The sequence below is a fragment of the Taurulus bubalis genome (genome assembly GCF_910589615.1).
Source record: "Taurulus bubalis genome assembly, chromosome: 5".
Classification (NCBI taxonomy): Eukaryota; Metazoa; Chordata; class Actinopteri; order Perciformes; family Cottidae; genus Taurulus; species Taurulus bubalis.
This window is the reverse complement of record NC_136593.1, coordinates 4,792,593-4,817,353: the sequence shown is the minus strand read 5'-3', so window position 1 is coordinate 4,817,353 and position 24,761 is coordinate 4,792,593. Positions and strand designations below refer to the sequence as shown.

The following is a 24,761-nucleotide window of genomic DNA, read 5'->3' as shown; positions in this document are numbered from 1 at the left end:
AGACATCTGTTACAGATTCCAGTCCTGAAAAGAGCTTAATAATAAATATAATAATAATGATGATGATAATAATAATAATGATGAACATGATGTCTGATGTCTGTCCTGCAGGATCACTCCTGTTGCCCCGGTTACTACGGCCACGAGTGCTTCAAATGCCCCGGAGGCGTCGGCAGCTGGTGCTCCAATCACGGGGAGTGTCAGGACGGTAACGACGGCAACGGGGAGTGCCGTTGCTTTGAGGGTTTCCACGGCACCGCGTGCGAGGACTGTGAGCCGGGCCGATACGGAGTCAACTGCTCCTCCAGTGAGACGAACACACACACACACACACACACGCACACACACACACACACAGACACACACGAACACGCATACACACACTCACATGCACACACGCACATACACACAAACACGCACGCACACAGACACACACAAACACACACGCACGCGCACACACACACTCACATGCATACACACAGACACACGAACACGCACGCACACATGCATACACACACAGACACACGCACACACACACTCACATGCACAGAAACACAAACACACACGTACACACACACATGCATACACACAGACACACGAACACGCACGCACACATGCATACACACACAGACACACGAACACGCACACAGACGCACGCACACACACTCACATGCGCACACACCCAAACACACTCACGCACACAGACACACGCACACACAGACACTCGCACGCGCACACACACACACACACACAAACACACACGCATGCACACAGACACTCACACACACACACAAATGCACACGCATGCACACAGACACACGCACATACGACACTCGCACACACACACACACAAACACACACGCATGCACACAGACACTCACACACACACACACAAACGCACACGCATGCACACAGACACTCCCACGCACACACACAAACGCACACGCAGACACTCCCATACACACACCCAAACACACTCACGCACACAGACACACACACACAGACACTTGCACGCGCACGCACACACACAAATGCACACGCATGCACACAGACACTCCCACACACACACACAAACGCACACGCATGCACACAGACACACGCACACACAGACACTCGCACGCGCACACACAAACACACACGCATGCACACAGACACTCCCACACACACACACAAACGCACACGCATGCACACAGACACACGCACATACAGACACTCGCACGCGCGCACACACACACAAACGCACACGCATGCACACAGACACTCCCACACACACACACAAACACACTCACGCACACAGACACACGCACACACAGACACTCGCACGCGCACACACACACGCACACAGACACACGCACACACAGACACTCGCACGCGCACACACACACACAAGCACACTCACGCACACAGACACACGCACACACAGACATTCGCGCACACACACACAAACACACACGCATGCACACAGACACTCCCACACACACACACAAACGCACACGCATGCACACAGACACACGCACATACAGACACTCGCACACGCACACACACACAAACGCACACGCATGCACACAGACACTTGCACACACACACACACACACTCATCCTGACAGAAACAAAGAAACCGAACGGGGAAAATTTACAAAAAGGTTGCGCAGCTTTTGTGGCACAAATACGACAAAAAGAGCACCGGGTAAAAAGCACCCGACTGGAACCGCGCCGCTAAGGAAATAGCATCTCTGCGCTGCAGTGCTTTTCATTTGCACATATTTTGAATTCGGTAAAAATAAACAAATAGTTTCTTCCCTCTCCCTCTTTTAACAAATCTCGGGATCACAATTCCCCCGTTCCTCTCTCTTAAAGGTTGAGATGGAACCTCTCTCATTCTAAAACCTCCGGCTCAGGTTGACATATTATACTTTGCAACATGGATGATCGCAATCGGATGCAAAAACAGTGAAAATGTAACTCAGCTGCAAAATATGTATTGAGGTGTTTGCGCTGTTTTTATCATTTGCACAATAGTGGGTGCAAGTTCACTGGCAGAGAACCATTCGTTGTGAGTTTGCCCGTCATTTGGCGTTAAACTGGGCGATTGTGTTGAAGAAGGAACTGAACCGGATGGCAGAGCCGTCGTTCCGCCCCTCACTTACGGTCATGAGCTCTGGGAAGGTGTTAACGTGTGTGTGTATGTGTGTGTTTTGCAGAGTGTGTGTGTACCCACGGGAAGTGTGAGGACGGTCTGGCAAGAAGTGGCAAGTGTGTTTGTTACAAAGGTTGGAAAGGAGCTTCCTGCTCTATAGGTAAGAAAGACACACACACAGTGAAATTGTAAGCAAACTCAATATGTTCTCTAACCTGCTATCGCCTGATGCGTCTCAGAGATCAAGGACGACGCCTGTGGAGGCGGATGTGACGAGAACGCCAAGTAAGTCCTCCTTTTGTTCTTTCTAAAGCGTGTGTGTGTGTGTGTGTCTGTGTGTTCATGATGATCAAACAACATGTCACCCAGTGCAACAGTGTGGCTCATTCATGTGTTTTAAATAGTTTGGGACTAAATGGAGCTCTTTGGTGCAGGAATACGATGTATACATTAGAATATATCAACATAAGTATTGATCAAACGTGTCCTCTGCTGCAGCTGTGTAACGGGACCAAAGGGTACAGCTGCTGCATGTCTGTGTGTGGCTGGATACGAAGGCAATGGAACTTACTGCAATGGTAAAGACGCACACAATACACACACACACACACACACACACACACACCCTGTACAAATATCAAATCTGATCACTTTTTCTGTCTGTGTGTCTCTCAGAGATGGATTTGTGCAGCCGGTCTAACGGTGGATGTTCAAAATTTGCCGTTTGCTTGAGGGTCTCAGCAGGAGAGAGGACCTGTACCTGTGGAAAGGGGTACATTGGAGACGGGGTCGCCTGTCTGGGTACGTAGTCCTGACCACTGAGCCCTCACCTGAACCTCCTGACATCTTACCAAGACCTGGAAAAGTCTCGATATATATATATCTTACATTTTGTTAATTTAAGGCCTTAAATGTTTCTAAATATGGAGCCTCTGAATCTGTTTGTGTTCTCTTGCATTAAGTTTTGCGTTCCCCCTCAATTTTCTTTTCTTTTTACACATGATGTCATAAAAATGTATCTCAACCTGCTGTGTGTTCACAGAGGTTGACGGTTGTCTGGTCAACAATGGAGGCTGCAGCAAGTCAGCAGACTGCATCCGAACAGGCCCCAACAAGGTGAGACACGTACTGATTCAGCACTGAGGCATCATGGTACCTCAGTGCCTCGGTTCAGTTCAGGTCAGGTGAAGTGTATCATTTTCGTCCAATAGCGCCTGGGGCGTTCTTTAAAGTAAACTTCAGTTCTGAAGTTGATTTACTGAGTGAAAATACATTCACACAGCCGACCAAGTAAAGCCGAGTAAAGCTACATCCACACTAATACATCTAATACACAATCTCCATGCTCACGAACGTTTTACACGCATTTTAAATGTCAATATTCTCATGACAGTCACCTCCCTCCGGAAACAATATATGTGTTTACAGCTCAAAAAAGTGATTTGGAGTTAAGGAGACATTGTTATTTGATTTGTTGTTCACAGGGGAGGGGAGGAAACGGATGGATTTCGTAATTGACTCTTTTATTGACTTGACTGTTTTCTCTGTCTGCTCTGTTATCGCCTCCAGACGGCCTGCAGTTGTCGGATTGGCTTTCAAGGATCAGGGAGGTTCTGTTACCCTGTCAACCCCTGCAGAACGGTATGTTAATGTCTCATTTTGCCGATTCTCTTGCAGTCATCTACTTTGTTCTGTGTCATTACAATCCTGTTTACTTGCATCTCTGCCGGTGCAGACCAGCTCTTACAAAACAGATCACACAGTTGGGTATCTTCATTGATTGTTTAAATCAGCTGACGGAGAGCTGGTCCACTCAGTTTATACAGGGAGAGCGTTTGGACTACAGAGATCACCTTTGGGGTGTTGAACTTTAACGCAGCTCATCTGGATAATCAAAATGTATTCTGTGGTGGCAGCAGGATTATTACAGTTAGCTGCTACCTATTTAATTATTGAGCGAAGAAAATACGCACTGCATGTTATTGCCCCCATTGCACAGGTATAATTGTCATTTTAGATCGGTTTGTGCATATCAAATACGGACGATACTCCTCCTGCAGTTTCCTCCATTGAAGCTCTCAGCTCATGGATCTGCGACATGCTTTTAAATGGTTAACAAGGAGCTGACGTGATTGGCTATTGTCAAAGCGCACTTCAACTCCACCTGCTGCTCTGAGCATGTTTTATTAACTTTTGAAGTGTTTGCTTCGTGCGGCATTGAGCCGAGACCTTTGTTGCAGACAGACTAACTGATGACTCAACTAATCAGAAACATCCAAGCCTGTCCTTTTTTTCAGAAATGAAAGCTACATTTGTTTGTTTGTGTGTGTGTGTGTGTGTGTGTGTGTGTGTGTGTGCAGAGAAATGGTGGCTGCAGTGTGCATGCTCGCTGTGAGTACATGGGTCAGGGTCAGAGGAACTGCACCTGCTACAGAGGCCACGTGGGCGATGGCCTCGAATGCCGGGGAACCACCAACAATGTGAGTCACATGACTTCTGACTTCCTCCTGGCCTCTGTCCTACAACTGTCCTCCCATCCTCCCCCCTCACAGGAAGTCTGTCTGTCTTACAGGAGGTGTTCCGCAATACAGAGAATGTCTTCTTCCGTCAAATGTTATCGGTGAGTCATGCTGAAATCCACACAGTCAATAAAAACGTTGCATCCAGTTATTCATTTGATGCTGCTCATTAAAAACATGGTCTGTAATATACGACTGCAGGACAAAACAGCTGGCCAATCTGTGCACAATGGAGAGTTAACAATAAATAAAAAGCATTTGATGTAACTTTTCAGCGTCCCCTCTATGAACTTCCTTCGTGATCCACCATCGCATGAGATCACTTTGTTTTCTTTGTGCTCCTCAGAAATCCAACACTCGTGGTTTTCATGGCGATGGACCGTTTACTGTCTTCGTCCCTGTAGAGCAAACAAACAAAGACTCCACCGTGTGTACAACATCTGCTGTTTTTAAATGATCTAATGTCATGACAATGATATAGCCATACTTATCTTGATTGTTTGTTTATCTTGTCTTTCCGAGAAAAACTCTACCGTCATTTACAAGAAGAATCACATTAATAATCAATTAATAATTAGGTCAATTTTTGTGTGAGTCATAAGACTGGATTATGGTTGCTAGTGCATGAAATCTACCTCATTGACGTGTGTGTGTGTGTGTGTGTGTGCGTGTGTGCGCGTGTGCGTGTGTGTACATGTGTAGGTTGATAAATGGCAGCAGGCTGGTCGTCTCTCTGACCTGATTCGTTACCACATTGTTTCCTGTGAGGTTTTGACCTTGAGTGACCTCAAAACCACCAAACTCGTTGTCGCTACGTCAGGACACAATCTGCACTTCAGTCTGCTGCAGGTAACACACACACACACACATGCATATTTATTTGTGGAGGACGGCAGCTCTTCTAAATAAAGCCATAACAGTATTTGAGATGATTTGCAACATATTCTGTTAATTTAAATGTCTATGATGAGTGGATTTGCTCAGGTAGGTTATGTGAATATGCGCAAATATTTGGTGTCAAACTTTGGTGAAACTTTGACTTTAAAAGTCAGAAGAAGTTATCCTGTGCTGTTAGTACAGGACAGGAGTCGATCGTACAAACATGTCTGTCCAACTCCTTCAGCCACGGAGCCCAAACTGCTCTCGACATCACAAAAAACTCACAAAGAAATACATGATTGTGAGCGTTATTAGTCAAGACCCCCCTAAGTGGCAACTTCTGGGGCTGAAAGATAAAAACCCTTTTGGAAGTGCCAAAGACTGCAGGTCTTCAAATGGCCACTTGAGGCTCTAAAAGCGAGTCGATCCTCATAAACTCTCATTTTAAAATGCCCAACTTAAACACGTTTAAAGCCTAGACATGCTTTGAATCTCTATATCTTTATATAACTTTGAGCGAATGTGATGAAGGTGAACTTCCAAAACATTGCTGAAAACCCTTTTTCTCCAACTGCCTCCATGTCTTCACCTGTCTCACGATCCACCTCTCCTACCTGTCTGCCTCATCCTCTCCTGCAGGGTTCAGTCTGGGTGAACAACCGATCGAGGATCGTGAGGAGTGATTACACCACTTCTAACGGAGTCATTCACCACATCGACACGCTGCTGACGCCATACAGGCTGGAGGACAAACCGATTCTCCAGTCTAACACGGTAAGTTGAGTTTACGTCAAATAAATGAACCATTGATGATCAATCAGGGTTGAAAGACAGCCAGCGTGACGTCTCCATCTCTCTCTCTCTCTCTGTTTAGATGAATTTCACGTCAGCAGCTGAGTTTTATGGCTACAGCCGCTTCTACAAACTTGTGGAGGTAAACATTAAAAAAAAAACATGCTGCACCTCCTGGCTTGATATCTTCTTCTACATCTTCCTCCACCTCCTACAACTACCTCTGCCGTCACTTTGGAATCCACTTCCCCCACTTACACATCTCTTCCTCCCTTTATCACTACCTCCTACAACCTCTTCCCGGATGCCAACTCCTTAATTTCACTTCACGTTTCACCTTCTTTCTTTCGCCGAGAACACAAAAACGCGTAATGTTACTACAACTTACGGCCTTTACACACAGGAAATGTGACAAATATATAACGCACAAATAGATTTGCACAAGCAGAGGACCAACTACCGGAATCCTATTGACCCAGAGCACCGCCTGGCAGTCTGTCTGAAGTAAATCATTTTATAGCTGTTTTATTAGTTAGTTTCCTTTTGCTGAAATATTGAGATTTATCTTGAGTTCCCTCTGGTTAACAGTTATGTTGTGTCCTCAGACTGCGGAGCCTCTGTGTTGTAGTGCAATGTGATTGTGTGATCTTTACTGTCCACTCGTTGTGCAGGATGTGGGGTTACTCCCCATGCTCCAGATGTCCATCCATCAGCCGTTCACCGTGTTCTGGCCCACAGACAAGGCCCTCAACTCCCTGCCAGCTGAAAGACAGCACTGGCTCTCCAACCCCGCTCACCGAGACCAAGTGGCTTCCTTAATGAAGGCTCACATCATACGCAACAGCAAGGTAGGAAGAGGAGGAGGAGGAGGAGGAGGAAGAAGAGGAGGAGGAGGAGGAGGAGGGAGAAGGCCGTAGGAGGATGGCTTCCAAGCGTAACCTCTTTTTTTTTAAATCGGGCCCCGAAAGGATGAAAAGTTCATTACAGCCCAGAAGGAAAACAAGTATTTAAAAAAAAAAAAAAATCACCTGTGTAGTTCTGTCACGAACTATAATGTGTGTTATTCATTATTATTAGTTTCAATATTTTTTTTAAATGAACCCTTTTGTCTATTAAAGAAAAATCTGAAAATAGTCAAGATGTCAATTTCCAAACACAAAAAATGTCAATTTAGAACATCCGTCTTTAAGATATAAGAAGAAAAAAAAACTGTAAATGTTGATGACTCAAACAAGACTCAAATAATTAATCAGATATCAAAATAGTTGTTAAAACTGTTCTTCAAAAGGAGGAGGTGAAGCATGAAGAGCAGAGACAGAGTCTGTTGTAGCTTTAGAAAGACAGCATCATGAGTGTGTGTGTGTGTGTGTCTGTGTCTGTGTGTGTGTGTGTGTGTGTGTGTGTGTGTGTGTGTGTGTGCGTGTGCGTTTTTAGATGATGGGTATCGCTCAGCCGGATAAATACTCAACATTCCGCACCATGCACGGATCCACCATCAAGTACCACTGTGACAAGACCCTGGTGGTGAGAAATCACTCACACACACACACACACACGCACACACACACACTCCTGATGGTCGATGGTCGCTATCAACAAACACTCATGTCAATAAACCAAGAGCTATAATGAAGTGATTTAGACTGTAATTGATTGATGATTTACACAGCAGGCTTGTTTAATAATATATACTGTACTATGGTAATATTATTATTATTATATTACGTTATACCATAATATACTTTACTATGGTATAATTTACTATACAATATTACATTTTAAATTATATTATACAGCTGTGCTATAGTATTACATTGTACCTTCTACTATATCTTATATTGCATACTATACTATACTGTACAATATCACACTATATTATGTTAAAATGTTGTACTGTCTAACTATATTATTATATTGTTATTACAGTATGTTTCTGTAATAACACAGACAAACTGCTTCACTGCATCATGTTGTATATTCTGGTGTAAACGTCACACTGTTCTTGTTTAGTTCCTATTTCTTTTTTCTTCAAGGTTACAAGGATCATCTATTATTATTATTGTACCACAGGGTTGTGCAACCAAATGCTGTTTGAACTCCCATTTTGCTAAATAGGAATAGTAAATGTTAAATGGACATGTAGTAAAATAGCACTTTTTTTCTAGGCTCTTGACCACTAAAAGTGTTTTTTAGGCTGCATGTCATTCACATACTGATGCAAGGTGCCACCTGTCTGACAATGAAGAACACATAAAAAACAAAAACAAACAAAGTTATATGTGGAGGGTGGGGGACTGAGCAAAGGAGCTGCTGTGATTTCGGGCATGCTTAAAAAGATGTAGAGCAGAGGAACTCTTTATGTGTTTTATTCTGTTCTGGTTCTGTGGCAGATCGTCTTAAAAAGTTATTGATTTGTGTGTGTGTGTGTGTGTGTGTGTGTGTGTGTGTTTTCAGGGAGCTGTATTGCTTAATGAGAATGCAGCCAGGGTAGTGGAACGCTGCCTGAGCTTCAAAGAGGGCATTGCCTACGGCATCGACCAGTTACTGGAGCCACCGGGCATGGGAGCGGTCTGCGACAGCCTGGAGAACAGAACCACTTCTGTAGGAGTGCTACAATTATTACTTAAATACTATTAGTAGTATAAACTATTATTACCTGTTTTACTTGAATAGTCTGATGAGATTAGGACATGTTTGAATGTTTGGAGTTTTGGCGAAACAACAGCAAAAGCAAAGCTAAGACACATTCAAATGACAGAAAGTACAAAACACTGCAAGTTAATACATAATGTGCTGCTACAGTGTAGCTGCAAACTAGGGATATTAGTTATAGTATTAGCTCTGGTCACACAAATCTGCGTAAATGGAATTACTGTGTGGATTTGTTTGTGTGGCCGAACTAATTCTGCGTTAATCTTCATGTCTTGGCAGTGCTGATCTTTCAAAATGGAGGAAGCCATCGTCACTTTTTAGCTTTTATTTTACTTTCTCTGTCAAGAGTAGATAGTTATTTACAAAAGAGAAATGTTTTGCAGGCAGGTTTGAGACAGGAGTCGGGGGTATACATGTGTCCTCTGAATAAACTGTGAAGTCACGTCAGCGACAGCGCTAACAAGCTTGTTAAATGACAGTTACCGCTACAATCCAGACACCACACTGCCGGGACTATTATTTTGATGTCAGGACTTTATCTGTGTCCTAGAAGCTGGACTGAAGCTTTCTTTCTTAAACTGTCTCAGGCTCGCTGTGGACACTGCATCGTCCCTCCAGCCTGCCGCTTCAAACACCAAGACACGGTAAGATCTGATAAAAGAACAAATCGGAACATTCGCAGCTTGTACGATACATCGAGATGACTGTAAGTCCCGCCTTCTTCCAGGGAAAGACGGAGCCTTGTTTTAACAGGCACCCGTCGCTCGGGCGGCGCCACTCACATTGGTACCCCTTGGACAATCCGTTCAGCATGGCGGGCTGTAAGAGAGTCTGTCAGTCTCCTTCCTGGGTCAAAAAGTGCTGCAAAAACCACTACGGCCGAGACTGTCAAGGTAAGGAAGCCACACAGGGAAGATGATCCTGTTGTCAGACATTCATATAATCCAGATGTCTGGACTCTCCAGTGTTCATTCTCAGAGCCTCATTATTTGTGGAATTACTAATGTAAAGGTTGTCTTAAGGGTGGCACAAAGGACAGGTCACTTGAATATAGATTTCTCCTTTAGCTGTGCTCTTTCGTCGCCGATCGCTTTCTTTTTGATCCTTTCAACACCTAGTTTCACTTTAATTGGGATCAGTCACTCTTGTCACCTCGTCACAGACCTGCAATACGCTGCTAGACTGTGAAGAAGCCTAAGAGCGTGAGCAAGGTTGGTTGACGGGACTTAGTTGCTCATGTAACGGCGTTAAGTTTATAAATGATCTGAGAACAATCTGCATTCTTCTGTTGTTCTCAGAGCAGGAATGTCGCTACAGCGCTGTTATAATGAGAAATACAGAGCTTTCCCTTTGGCAAGGGCTCACACTATACCTTTAAGTAAGGTTTTACTGCACAGCTGTACTAAAACTATAATAACATATATGTGTTGTGTGCTAAAATCTAAATGTGTTAACTAACTACAGATAGATAAATGTAGTGGGATAAAAAATACATTATTTCCCTCTGACATGTAGTGGGGGAGAAGTACAAAGATGCATGGAAAGTACCTCAAATGTGTACTTAAGCACAGTACTTGAGTACATTGACTTCGTTACATTCCACCACTGGCTACACCTGTGTTTGACAAATCAAAATGTCAGCCATGAGGAAGAGCAGTTTGGTTTGGAGCACAGTGACGGTGTGTCTCTTTGGTTTGTCCTCACCTGACTCCGCCTCTCACCTGTTCCTATTTGGTTTGTCCTCACCTGACTCCGCCTCTCACCTTTTCTCTTTTGTTTGTCCTCAACTGACTCTGCGTCTCACCTTTTCTCTTTTGTTTGTCCTCAACTGACTCCGCCTCTTTCAGTTTGTCCAGGTGGCCTGGAGGCCCCTTGTAGTAACCACGGTACCTGCGACGATGGCATGCAGGCTTCAGGAAGATGTAAATGCTTCAAAGGCTTCAAAGGCGCAGCCTGTGAACTGTGTACCTTCTCACACTATGGCCCCAACTGCACAGGTAGAGCCAATACAAGACACTGTTTTGTTTTCCACTGAAAGTAAAAGTTAGACTTTGTGCTTGTGATATACCAGAATAAAGTAATGTGGGCAGTTTTCTCAGCAAAATGATCATAAGATATGAATGTATTTTAGTTCTTTGCATCGTGTTTTTGCTTTTAAAAGGTCGATTAATACCCAGATTCTCCAAGATCCAAACCCAACTGAAACTGATCCTTTATCGGTCACATATATATGATTCTTTTGCCAGTCAAATTAACACGTGCCGTCCGCACGGTGCATAGTAACACACACACACAAACACACACACACACATCATGTCGTCGGTATGGAAGTTCTTCTGTGTGAGTGTAGAAAACATGTAACGAGTCCAGAATACGCCGTGGAGGAACAACCTTAAAACGTTTGGAAAACTGTTTGATTATTGGATTAACATAAACATTTTATGAAATAATTATGTATGTTGACAGTTATAGTTCTTAGAACGATAGAAAAATAAAGTTATAGTTCTTAGAAAGAATTGGCCAAAAAATTGCTACTTTCACCGGTTGAAGATTATATCATCATGAAACACTTATTTATAAAATTAGAGTTACTGTCAGGTAACAAAGATTTCAATTGTTTTTTATTACTCAATCTATAACCATGGATGTGAGTAGAAGGTTTAGTGTTATATTCAATGTCAGCAATCTCAGAAACATGAAGCAGGCAGCGCTTACCAATTCACACTTCTTGTCTCCGCGTGGTTCCTCAGTGGCCTTGATGTGTTGTCACATTCATGAGCAGGCGAGGTCACCGCTTAACGCAGGGTTATGACTGCCGCTAAGGGCACTAGGTGATATGACGGAGGGTGCCATCCTTCTTTTCAGTGCCGGGGTAGACGGGTTGTGGAGTTGAATATATTATTCTAGTTATATATTGTGAGTTATAATCTGAGGCCCTGACCACGACTCTGAAATATCAGCAGGCGAACTGGTCTGAGTATCGATAAATCCCCGACGCTGTCCGTGGTGCTGAAGCAGGATTTTTAACTGCAATTTATTCTCTAAATCCTGCCCTTCTGTCACTGCCGTTTTGAATCTATAATATTCTCTAAACTAGATCCTATGAAGCTCCATCACCCCTGTTCAAAATTAACAAATCGCCCACTGGCTATAAGACCCCAACGGACACGAGAACCTTTCTCTGTCCTTCGTTAATGTGTTTTTTTCTCCCTCGCACACCTCAAAGCAACCAGCAACCCTTAAATTATATTCTGGTCAGCAGACAGTCTTTCCCCCATCAGCTCTCCTGCAGTCTGTCACCAGAGCATCAACACTCACAGCTGGGTGTTGAGCTGCCAGCGCAGGAGAAACCTGCCAGCTGTCAGCACTCAAGAGTCTCGAAGCAGAACAGCAGCCGATCGTCTTCCGTTCAGGTTTCAACGTTGTTTTTGTTTTTAACGATCAATTTTCAATGTTGACGCCAGTCAGGAGGCGTGAACGAGAGGCAGTGAGGAACAAAGCTGCGGTTACTAAATTAATCCCAAACTGATCCAGAATGAGAAAGTGAACCGACTGCTGAATGTTTCTTCACGTTTCAAAAGCCGTCGTTCGCTGAGAGCACACAAGACGAAATTTGAAGTTCTGTGATTTGGAGTTGAAGCCGACCTTCATGTTTTGTGTCGGCAGGCTTCTACCTTTTGACTTTTCCGAAGTTTTTCAAACACGGTCGCTTCTGTCTCGTCTTAACTGACAATTCAGCGAAGAAAGTTTCAGGCCGATCAAAGCATCAAAGAGCTCCAACTGTCAATCGCCTAACGTTGTCTGTGTGGAAAAGTAACCAGACTCTTGCTGAACCTCTTGCGTAACTCCTCCATCTGCACAACTTTATTGTGAGATTCTTTTTTAAATGATCACAGTCTGGGAGGCTGAGCATGTTTTTCCACTTTCAGGCTGCAACTGCGGGTCGCATGGAAGGTGTGATGAAGGCATTGAAGGTTCTGGAAAGTGTTCCTGTAATTCGGGCTGGCAGGGAGATGACTGCCAGATCAATATCGGTGAGTTTCCCTCCTGAATGTAAGCAGCTGATTGCAATTAATGAAAGTGCAGGACGTTTTCGACTGGTGGTGTTCTATATTTTTCTTACTGACGACAAATCCTGTGAAAAGTCCACAACCAACAGTGTTTCTTTTGGTTCTTACTGAAGACACAAATCTTTTAAAACCACAAAAAAAATGTACAGTGTCATTTTTAAAGGTTCTACTTACACAGACATTCAGAACCAGGAGACGTCACACTGGCGAGAACCAGCAACTCCCACCAAAACAAATACAAAACACATCAAATAAATTTGTGACTGCATCTCACAGACATTGTTTGTCACAGAAACATGAATCATCATTGTACAAACCTCTATTACTCCCAGAATGAATTCATTCATTTAGAACATTTTGAAGATTCTCGCTAAATAATTTACTAATCTAATTATTTTACGGTTTTATAGCCCCGTTTACCTTTCTGATTTCTCTTTTTTGATGAATTTTTTTTGTTAATCCGTCTGTCCAGACTTGATCCCAGAGGAGTGCCGGCAGTGCCACGCTCAGGCCGACTGCGTGCCGGGTTCTGGGTGTCAGTGTAAATCTGGGTTCCAGGGGAACGGCACCTTCTGCGATCCAGAGCCACGTGAGTGTACCGCAGACGACCGTTTACCCGCCAAAGAAACTGAATGTCTGCTGCCTTTTGTCAGCCTGATGATATTAATTATAATAGCAACATAATAGCAGGTAGCAGCGTAACGGATACATCAAGCCAAAAAAAGCATCATGATGGTAATAAATTAACTAGTTGGCTCATTTCAGGTAAACACTATCGGCCTTTTCTTTTCTTTCTGTGGACTAGAAATTAAGCATCAGTGCTTAACTAAACTTGGTGAATCTTGCGGTAGCAATGTGCTGTTACAAGAGTGTGGGAGGGAAGCTTTCAGGTGTTTAAAGTGTGTCAATATTGACATTTCTTACCAAAACCATTTTGTTAAATAAATCAGCATTTCATGATTGAAATTTTAAATCAGCTCTAATCTTGCGAGGCCAATTCTGAGATGGAGTCGACCATTTTGGAATAATCGATGTCATGAAATAACAGAATATTCAGATCTCCCCACAGCGTAGTGAGGTAATTATTGTCTCATTTATGGTCTGATGAATTGTTGTCATATTTTAGTTTTTCTGGTTTGTCACGCATAATATGAGCTACACAATTAAAGGTATAATCATTATTATTATTGAACACTGCAGCTCCAGACCTCTGCTCAGAGTACAACGGCGGCTGTCACCAAAACGCAGACTGTAACCAGACGGCGCTGCTCGTCAACTGCACCTGTCACAGTGGTTACCGAGGAGACGGCTACTCCTGCGAGCCCATCAACAGGTAAGCGTGGCCCGTAGGTTTCTTCTTTCTTTGTCTTTATCAAAAGAGATGTTATATGAATGTAAGCTGTGTATTATTGCAGGTGTATTGAAGAGCAGAACGGCGGCTGCAGTGACTTCGCCACCTGCGAGTTCACTGGTCCAGTGAGTAAAACACTATTCTTCTTTTCTTTAAAATCTTAGTTTTTTTCATCACTGGATTAAGACAGTTTTTTTTTGGGGGTAGGGATTATTTTTTTAGACTGAAGATCTTCCTGCAGCAGACTAACACAAGTTGAACTATTATGTCTTTTTTAATTTTTAATTTATATACTTTATTAGAGAATGTGCACAATATGACGACAGGGATCAGCGAACATGTATTTTTTTTTTGTGTGTGTGTGTGTGTGTGTGTGTGTGTGTGTGTGTGTGTGTGTGTGTGTGTGTGTGTGTGTGTGTGTGTGTGTGTGTGTTGATCTGTTTGCAATAGTAATGCATAAAGTCACAGGAAAGTAGAGCAAACAGACAACGTAAAGTGAAAAATGAGAAGAAATACAACTAATAAAATATTTGTGTCTTATCATTATGTCTTATATGCAGAGCTGGGAGGGTTACTTTAAGCATGCATTTTCGGACAATTACTAATTACCTGTTAAAAAATATAAAATCGTCATCCTGCTTATAATCGTAATTTTTACTAAATGTATATGAAATATAATTATATATTTTTTTTTTACTTTAACTGTGGCGTATACAGTTTTTTGTGTCTTTATTACGTAACGGTTAAAATACGTTATACATGAACATACTAATACTGGTTGGAAACAGCTAGTTTGACAGCGGGGAGAAGCAGGAACACTGACATGTCAGCGCCTGATTTAACCCGATGATCACTCACTGATCTGGTTCCTCCAGAACGAGCGTAAGTGCGAGTGCCTGCCGGGGTTCTTGGGTAACGGAGTCCAGTGTCTGGAGAAGGCGGTGCCCCCTGTTGACCGCTGCCTGGAGGACAACGGGGGCTGCGACCCCGCGGCCAACTGCAAGGACCTGCATTACCATGGTGCCGCATCTTTACTGACTTTCATTCCACTTGTCATTACCGTGCCACGCGATCCCGCTCCATTGCAGTCGGCAAAGATAGCTGTTGACCCTTTTTTTAGTGTTCATGGTACCGTGGGGATGTTATGGAGAACGTTGTTTATTAGTTCTGGCTCTGGAAAGCAATTTTTTCTGGGACTCGTAAACAAACGTCAACAAGCAATCAGCTGAAATACAGCAGGTGACGCCCAAAGCTTGTTAAAGACCTTGTGGGGCTCGATAAACATGGAATACGTTAAAGGGATGAATGTTTTGATGTAGGGCTGTATCTGTAGTCTATAGTATCTATAGTCTATAGCATCTATAGTCTATAGTACCTATAGTATCAGTAGTCTATCGTCTATAGTATTTCTAGCCTATAGAATATGTACTCTATAGAATCTATAGTGTATAGTATCTGTAGTCTACACTCTACAGTATCTGTAGTCTATAGTGTCTATAGTCTATAGAATATGTACTCTATAGTATCTATAGTCTATAGTATCTGTAGTCTGTACTCTATAGTATCTATTGTCTATAGAATATGTACTCTATAGTATCTGTTGTCTATAGTATCTATAGTCTATAGAATATGTACTCTATAGAATCTATAGTGTATAGTATCTGTAGTCTACACTCTACAGTATCTGTAGTCTATAGTGTCTATAGAATATGTACTCTATAGTATCTATAGTCTATAGAATATGTACTCTATAGTATCTATAGTCTATAGTATCTGTAGTCTATAGTATCTATAGTCTATAGAATATGTACTCTATATTATCTGTAGTCTATAGTATCTGTTGTCTATAGTATCTATAGTCTATAGAATATGTACTCTATAGTATCTGTAGTCTATAGTATCTGTTGTCTATAGTATCTATAGTCTATAGAATATGTACTCTATAGTATCTGTTGTCTATAGTATCTATAGCCTATAGAATATGTACTCTATAGTATCTGTAGTCTATAGTATCTGTAGTCGGTGTACGTCCTCCATTTCAGGTCCATTTCGTCCCGAGGCTCGCGGGCCAGACAGACGAGCCACAGCAGAGCGCGCCTCGGGACGCGTTATTCAAGATGTGGACGTTTAATCTTCAGAGCGTAACCGCTGTGAAGCCATCAGAAAATAATCTTTATTCCTCTGATTCACGGCTACTAATGACAGTCCCTCTCTTCATTCACTCTCTGGCTCGCTTGACCACCATCTCTTCCTCTCTCTCTCTTCTCTCTCTCTTCCTCTTCATCTCTCTCTCTCTCTCCGCCTCTCTCTTACTCTCTCTTCCTCTTCATCTCTCTCTCTCTCCGCCTCTCTCTTACTCTCTCTTCCTCTTCATCTCTCTCTCTCTCCGCCTCTCTCTTACTCTCTCTTCCTCTTCATCTCTCTCTCTCTCCGCCTCTGTCTCTCTCTTCCTCTTCATCTCTCTCTCTCTCTCCGCCTCTCTCTTACTCTCTCTTCCTCTTCATCTCTCTCTCTCTCCGCCTCTCTCTTACTCTCTCTTCCTCTTCATCTCTCTCTCTCTCCGCCTCTCTCTTACTCTCTCTTCCTCTTCATCTCTCTCTCTCTCCGCCTCTGTCTCTCTCTTCCTCTTCATCTCTCTCTCTCTCTCCGCCTCTCTCTTACTCTCTCTTCCTCTTCATCTCTCTCTCTCTCCGCCTCTGTCTCTCTCTTCCTCTTCATCTCTCTCTCTCTCTCCGCCTCTGTCTCTCTCTCTTCTTCTCTCTCTCTCCGCCTCTGTCTCTCTCCACCTCTGTCTCTCTCTCTTCCTCTCTCTTCCTCTTCATCTCTCTCTCCGCCTCTGTCTCTCTTCCTCTTCATCTCTCTCTCTGCCTCTGTCTCTCTCTCTCTTCCTCTTCATCTCTCTCTCTCCGCCTCTCTCTCTCTCTTACTCTCTCTTCCTCTTCATCTCGCTCCGCCTCTGTCTCTCTCTCTCTTCCTCTTCATCTCTCTCTCTCTGTCTCTGTCTCTCTCTCCCTCTCTCTTCCTCTCTTCTCTCGCTCTCTTCCTCTTCATCTCTCTCTCTCTTCCTCTTCATCTCTCTCTTCCTCTCTCTCTCTCTCTTACTCTCTCTTCCTCTTCATCTCGCTCCGCCTCTGTCTCTCTCTCTCTTCCTCCTTAGCTCTCTCTCTCTCCCTCTCTCTTCCTCTCTTCTCTAGCTCTCTTCCTCTTCATCTCTCTCTCCGCCTCTGTCTCTCTCTCTCTTCCTCTTCATCTCTCTCTTCCTCTCTCTCTCTCTCTTCTCCGCCTCTGTCTCGCTCGCTCGTTGAGTCAGAAAGGAGGAATTTGTAATGCTGTGTTTACAAACAGAAACCGACAACGTGACTCCATATGAAACCTTTAAACTCGTTAAAGCCCACAGGTGATTCTTACCTGGCGCTCAGTGATCAAGGTGTTGTAGTTATGTGTTAGGTGAATATGTAATATTCAGTTCATTACGTATGTTTTTAATAAAAAGAGGGAAACCAGGATTTTATTTTGCTGTGGTTTAATCCATTCCAAGCAGTTGCAATTATTATAATTTTTTTATTTCAGTAGTTTGTTTTGTAGAGATAAAATCGCTGCAGTGATCTGAGGTAACGGTGAATGTTTCTTGTGGTCCAGCCAACACAGCAGGAGTTTTCCACCTGCGCTCTCCAGACGGGAAGTACAAGATGAACTTCAGTCAGGCCGACGCCGCCTGCCAGGCCGAGGGCGCCACGCTGGTCAACTTTAAACAGCTCGGAGACGCACAGCAGGTAGACCCACCTACTGGAGGCGTTTCCATAGAGACCCCAGACCAGATCAATACAGCTCACTCATGGAAACACATACAGCATATTTATGAGAAAGAGAGAGAGAGCAGCTCCTCTCCTCAACAGCTGTGGGAGTGAGAGCAGCGAGTTCCTCTGTGATCTACTAACTCCTGTTTGAACTACAATGCTCAGCTGTTTTAGGAAATTACTTTAATACGGTTGTTTACCCCGATGAACAGTTTATTGAACCATTAACTCATGAACGCAAACGAGTCTTGATCTTATTCACTCACAGAAAGAAAGCAAACAAGTTTGCCTCAGAGGGCTTTACAATATGTACACATGACATCCCTGTCCCGGGACCTCACATCGGATCAGGAAAAACTCCCCCAGTAAAGATAGTAAAAACCCTTTCACAGGGAAAAAAGCGGAGTATGTTTCCTCAAATGTTGAACAGGGTTCTTAGGGTCGTGGAAAACCTGGAAAAGTCATGAAATTATAAAATGGTTATTTCCAGGCAGGGAAAAAAGTCCTTTTTGGAAAAGTCATGGAAACATGTTATATTCATGTGTTCATGTCGTTCATTTACGCTGAGTTTGAAATAATAATATGCTTTTAAAAGAAAGACGCTAAAAAAAATTGGGTCATTTAAGGTTTACTGTATGCTTTGGAATTCTCATTGTTAGTTTAAATACTACATTTTCTCACTTTTTCATGTTTACACCGAGATTTCACAAAATATTTGGTCATGAAACTTTCGTTTAAAGTCATGGAAATCCATCGGTCAAAATATGTATGAACCCTGCGTTAACCCATACACATTAACCAATTTAAAAGTTATGAAAATTTGGTGAAAAGTCATGGAAATCCATTGGTCAAAATGTGTATGAACCCTGTTTGAACTATGAAGCCAGATTTACGCTCCAGGCTCGAGGTGCTGGTCCTGTTGATGGAACCACGACGCCACACCGACGTCTCCAACGCATTATAACGACCTCTTCCAGCTCGTATTACTTAGGTGTTACTTCCTGTCTCAGTACTCGCGATGACTCGTTCTTCTCTGGTCCCGACAGCTGGGGATGCATCTGTGCGTGGCCGGCTGGATGCAGGAGGGGAAGGTGGGCTACCCGACCCGCTTCCCCTCGCTCCGGTGTGGAGACAACCACGTGGGCCTGGTGATCTACAAAGAGCCCGTGGACCAGAGCAGCAAGTACGACGCCTACTGCTACAGGATCAACGGTACTGCAGCGGCACGTCTGTCGTTTGTGTCGCTGGAGATTTCAGCTCCTGAACGGCGTTTGTTGTTTTTAATTTGTTGTTGTTTAGTCTGCTGGAGCGTCACAGAGCTCCCTCTGGATTCAGTTTGCATTGTCTTTATAATCCAGGGCTGCAGCTAACAATTACTATAATACATTTATTCTGTCACTTATTCTTTCAACTAACGGATGAACTGTTTTTTCTTTTAATATCTAAGAAAAGGTTCCCGGAGCTCTAGGTGACATATTGGAATTTAAAGCATTCATATTACAGCGATATTTGGTTTGCTTTATTGACAATATATTTATGAAACCCAACACTTTGTTAGCGACAGAAGGTATTAGCAAGTTTTTATCATTGTTCATGTTGATGGAGAAAACCTTCAATAGCTGAAGGAAATTAAGAAGAAATAAAAGAAAATAAGAAACAAAAACTCCCAAATTTAGAAAAATGAAAATCCTCATATTTGAAAAGTTGAAACCATAGAATATTAAGTGTTCCGGCTTCACAAATAACTTATTAACAAATTATTTATCCTTCGTCAAAAATGTGGGCTCTTAAAAATGGTATTCTTGTGAAGCAGCGAGTCTGATCACAGTTTGTTGGACGAATTCTCCAGAATATTGACGTCCGAAAGACATCAGATTTGAAAAGTGTGTGTGTGTGTCTGTGTGTGTGTGCAGATATTTCGTGTGAGTGTCCCGCCGCTTACATTGGAAACGGAGATTTCTGTAACGGCGTCCTGACCAGCGTCCTCGCAACGTACAGCAACTTCTCCATCTTCTACAAGGTGAGTGGGACCAGTTGGTTCTAAAAAGATCATTCTGGATTATTATAACTTGGATCAGTATTTTCATTCCTGTCATTAATAATAAAGCCTACAGGGTGGTCATAATAATAGTAATAATGATAATAAAAGTTTGTTTGTATTTCATGAATACATACATAGACATAGAATGCACATAAAACAGGGACAGAATGCCGCAGTTAATGGAAAATAAACAATAAATAATACTTGATAAATTAAGATAAACAATACAACATTATAACTTAATAAAATAACCTTAAGTACAGTGTTGTGTTGGCATCAGCTGATCGGGTGTTTTACTCATATTTCACCATCAGCGGCTCATTCGTCAGCTGTCGTCCGTTCAAACAGGTGTTTTTTTCATACTACTGTTGTGAGGCGTCAAAGAGTGAGATTTTCAAATTGCAGACCTGAAACCTCGACCTCACCGCTGCACAGAGGCTTGGTTATTGTTTATTTAAACTTGCTGCGCGTTCCCAAAGTGCACCAACTTTGACGAAGCACTCCTTCGGGTCCCCATCAATACGCGCTGGAGGTAGAGGAAGGACCTTCTTCTTCAGACTCTCCCGTTGTTAATCAAACCTTACAGATAACACAGACCTCACCTCCTGGAGATAACTGAGCTTTGGAAGAACAAGTTAATGAAAAGAAAAAGGCAGCTGCTTCCAGCTGATACGGTCGGTACGGAGGCTCAGTGTTGACCAAACTATCGCCGCACAAAAAAGGAGCTATGAGACAGAACCGGTGAACTTGTGGTTATATAGTTATCAAACTGCTGTGACGAGCTATAATCTTATTCAGCTTCTTTTATATTATCAATACAAAAATATATGATATAATATGTAGTTAACTTTCGTTAAGAGACAAAATTGAAAATGGAACTTTTGTTTTACATTAGTTGTACAGTTTAAGGGTTTTAGAAAATATAAGCATGCATCACATATTGATTGGTTGGATTTGAAGCCTTGAGAGAAATCAGTTGTAACTCTAACTGACTGGACTGTCCTCTCTCTCTCTCCGTAGTTGCTGTTGGACTACAGCGGCCGCTCCTCGGAGGGCAAGCAGCTCGTTCAGTTCATGTCTCACAGGATGTCTGAGGTCACGCTGTTTGTTCCTCATAACGACGGCTTCGGTCCAAACCAGGTGATGTACCCTTCAATAACTACTTATTCATTACTAAATACATTACAAATTACCAACACTAGTCACACTTTTAGTTTACTTGATCTCAAGTTCACTAACTTTATGGATTTTTAATAAATAGAAAACTAGTAACCTAAACAAGAAGTCAGACGTATTTTATGTTATTGACTTGATATGTATCTTAACTTAATGGTCAACAGTTAGAAATAAGGAATCACAACAGAGGATAAAAACATATATAAGTAAGAAATAATAACATCAATTACATTACGTACGGTTTAAAAACAATAAACAGAATTTGGCAATCAGTCAAAGTCCCAAAAACAATATTAAGACTTTCAATGACAATTAAATGGCTGGAGAGTTAGTTTTATAGATTAAATTATGTTTTATGTTCTTCAATCAGATACAATGTTACTGGCGACAGCAGTTAAAACATATTTTTCGCCACCTAAAAGTAAGGTTCATCTAAAATAAAATCAGAATATAGAATAGAATATCTTCACAGCTTTATCTTGCTGCCAAACGGTCCTTTTCTTTTATATAGATTTATTTTTTAAGGTGTCAAAAATATGTTGAGCTGCTGCTAACAGTCCTCAGACTCCTGTGTTGGTATTCCAAAATACATAAGTTAACTATTTATAAAACATATTGTTGTATAGATATTTGTAAATACTGTAATTAGTATTATTGTATTTTATTTTATGGTTAATATTTAGAGCATTTTAGATGTAGAGTGCATTATCGTGTTTTGTTTTATTTATTTATTTTTCATTTCATATTGATCCAAAAAACAAAGAACATGGACTTCAACATTTTATTGAAGCAAATATCAATGCTTGGATTTTCAAGAAATGGACGGATCCACACCAACACACACACGTTAACCTTTATCTAAAAGATCCTAATTAGGTTTTTAACCTTTAGAACTAAATTAATTCAATCGAAATACCAGCAGGACGAAGCTGTGACTGAAATCTAATCTGTGTGTGTGTGTGTGTGTGTGTGTGTGTGTGTGTGTGTGTGTGTGTGTGTGTCTCTTTCTCAGACTCTTTCTGGTAGAGATCTCGAGTATCACATCTCAACCAATCACAGCATTCGACCATTTAAGGATCTGAGAAACCAGGAAGTCATCATATCAAGGCTCGGATTCAACCTGACTGTTACCCACGGCAACAACGAGGTCACACACACACACACACACACACACACACACACACACACACATTTACTTCTTAGGTCCATGAAATAAAAGTAAACGATCGACGATGGTTATTGACATAAGTGTATTGACTTTGTCTCTCCGTTGTTCTGTTTAATGATCAGAACTCGAAGCGGGTGAACCAGCGGATGCTGCTGGAGTGGGACATTCCTGCTGTGAACGGGATCATCCATGTGATCGCGGCCCCGCTGACGGCCCCCCCCGCACCGGTGAGGGAACATGGTTTAACTCTCAAGGCTCCGCCAGCACAGAAATACTCTCCACTTCTACGTCCTTGTTTTCGTGAGATCCAACGTGATTCACACAGCGAGCTCCACCTTTCACCGTGATTTGTCGATTCGTGTGTCCGTCGACATTTTGTGTGTGAAACTAACCAATGAGCGCTCAGGAAATCTCAAGACCTAAAAACAATTGACGTTTGCAGAATTTCAAAAGTCAAGCTTCAATTATTCAGCTTTAGGGACATATTATCTCTTTACACTTGTACCTTAGGACAACGGTGCCTCATTATAAAGAGGTATAACACATGACTATGTATCTCGTATGCAAGGGCCTTTTGAAATTATGTAAAATCAAGAAAATGACCTCAGACCTCAGGGGGTTGAACCAAAGCTGCTGATGATGGGCAACTTCTACCGTTGATACTGGGGACTGTCGTGCCGAAACTTAAAATCACAACGGAAACAAAACAGGCAAAATTTTAATCGTGTCCCGAAACGCAAAGTCATTCAATCTTTCATTTATACACGGTAGGTTAGCTTAGCATACATGTTACCGTTTATAGTTAGAGTAAAATAACAAAATTGAGATGACGGGAACAGAATCATGAAGAGAGAAATATTACAGACATGTTACCGTCTAAATGTAAATGATTCCACCGCTCAAAAAACAGAAGAGGAAGTGTACAAAACATTTGTCCAATATTTGTGTAGTTTGTAAAATATCTAAGAAAGTAGGAAACTCATTAATCTGTCGATTGCCTTCTCTTTGCCTTCTCTTTACATCAATAAGTCAATTCCTTCCACCTCAGTAAATCATTAATTAATCAAATTGAATTTATTTTTTTATAAATTATATATATTTAAATATCCAGGGTTTTATTTATGAATACATCATTTAAAAATTTATTTTTTTTTTTTCCTAAACGACGAGATGAAGCGTTTGCTTCATCGTGAGCTCGGCCACGGTTTCCCATCGCGGCCGCTAGGGGGCGCCGTGGCGACCGCTCCCGTCTCCGATTCCAAATGGAACGTCCCGTCTGTTGTTGCTAGGCAACAGCTACAGCTGTGGGCAAGGAGCAGATGGCTCCGTTTTGGTTTCTTGGCAGAAGTTTTTCAGGAAATGAAGATTCAATCAGTGGCGTTTGAGATAACATCAAAACCCAATCAATATTCATGATGCGGGGACACACGGAGAGGAAGATGATGATGAAGACGAGATCACAGCAGATTAATCTAAGGCCTTCAGATAATTAATAATTTTATTACTTCCTCGCCTCCTCCACAAGCTGACGTGGGGACGCTCAAGTTTTACTCATTTTAGTTTAAACCCAAGTGGGCTGAAGCGTCGCATATTAACCTCTAAATGACATTTCCAATTCTTGAAGTACATTCTGAAAACATTCACAATTAATGAACAGCTTGAGAAGTCTCGCCGATCTCGACTAAAAACGGACTGTTTTCTCCAACCTGCCATCTCCTCTGCTTGTCCTTTCAAATTGAAGATTATTTTCCTTGAGCATTAAGTGAGTGCTTTGGCTTCCCATTTCCCTCTCTGAAGAGACGGAACCCAACACTCGCCGTCCGCTTTTCTGCTTCTTGACGAAGACATTTATTCAACTACATAAATTGCGTCGTTCTATCGTCTTTGTTTACAGTCACGCCCGCGTTTTGTTCTGTCTTTCATGCTCTCCAGTATGTGGATCAAGTAGCTGGTTAAAAACTAGTGTGTACAAGTCAGTAGCGTGTTACTACAAAGCAATGCTGCACGTTGAATCAACAGTTCAGCTCCAGTGTAACCGGGATGTTGACACAGGTCACATCCTGCTGTGATGTCACAGCGCACACAGATGAGCTGTAGCTAAAGAAAACAGGGGGGAAAAACTAAATGACATAATTCATGAATCAATTAATTATCACGTTGCCGTGCATCAGTGGAGTCT

The 24,761-nt window shown here is 42.3% G+C and overlaps 1 protein-coding gene across 1 annotated transcript in view; it reads left to right on the top strand.

The window, feature by feature from the left end:
• stab1 (stabilin 1) overlaps positions 1–24,761 on the top strand; it is a gene marked incomplete at its 5' end in the record, with an annotated part of 59,741 nt that overhangs the window by 32,198 nt on the left and 2,782 nt on the right. The window contains 30 exons of the mRNA XM_079218251.1: positions 112–307; positions 2,202–2,297; positions 2,377–2,422; positions 2,636–2,715; positions 2,813–2,938; positions 3,180–3,253; positions 3,707–3,778; positions 4,498–4,617; positions 4,710–4,757; positions 5,003–5,083; positions 5,359–5,505; positions 6,175–6,309; positions 6,410–6,469; positions 6,999–7,175; positions 7,762–7,851; positions 8,782–8,928; positions 9,567–9,623; positions 9,707–9,872; positions 10,827–10,976; positions 12,909–13,013; positions 13,522–13,638; positions 14,250–14,382; positions 14,465–14,525; positions 15,276–15,420; positions 18,040–18,173; positions 19,244–19,409; positions 20,111–20,217; positions 21,259–21,378; positions 22,427–22,561; positions 22,705–22,809. Of these exons, the coding sequence (XP_079074377.1) occupies positions 112–307; positions 2,202–2,297; positions 2,377–2,422; positions 2,636–2,715; positions 2,813–2,938; positions 3,180–3,253; positions 3,707–3,778; positions 4,498–4,617; positions 4,710–4,757; positions 5,003–5,083; positions 5,359–5,505; positions 6,175–6,309; positions 6,410–6,469; positions 6,999–7,175; positions 7,762–7,851; positions 8,782–8,928; positions 9,567–9,623; positions 9,707–9,872; positions 10,827–10,976; positions 12,909–13,013; positions 13,522–13,638; positions 14,250–14,382; positions 14,465–14,525; positions 15,276–15,420; positions 18,040–18,173; positions 19,244–19,409; positions 20,111–20,217; positions 21,259–21,378; positions 22,427–22,561; positions 22,705–22,809 (3,396 nt within the window). The remainder of the gene's footprint in view (positions 1–111; positions 308–2,201; positions 2,298–2,376; positions 2,423–2,635; positions 2,716–2,812; positions 2,939–3,179; positions 3,254–3,706; positions 3,779–4,497; positions 4,618–4,709; positions 4,758–5,002; positions 5,084–5,358; positions 5,506–6,174; positions 6,310–6,409; positions 6,470–6,998; positions 7,176–7,761; positions 7,852–8,781; positions 8,929–9,566; positions 9,624–9,706; positions 9,873–10,826; positions 10,977–12,908; positions 13,014–13,521; positions 13,639–14,249; positions 14,383–14,464; positions 14,526–15,275; positions 15,421–18,039; positions 18,174–19,243; positions 19,410–20,110; positions 20,218–21,258; positions 21,379–22,426; positions 22,562–22,704; positions 22,810–24,761) is intronic.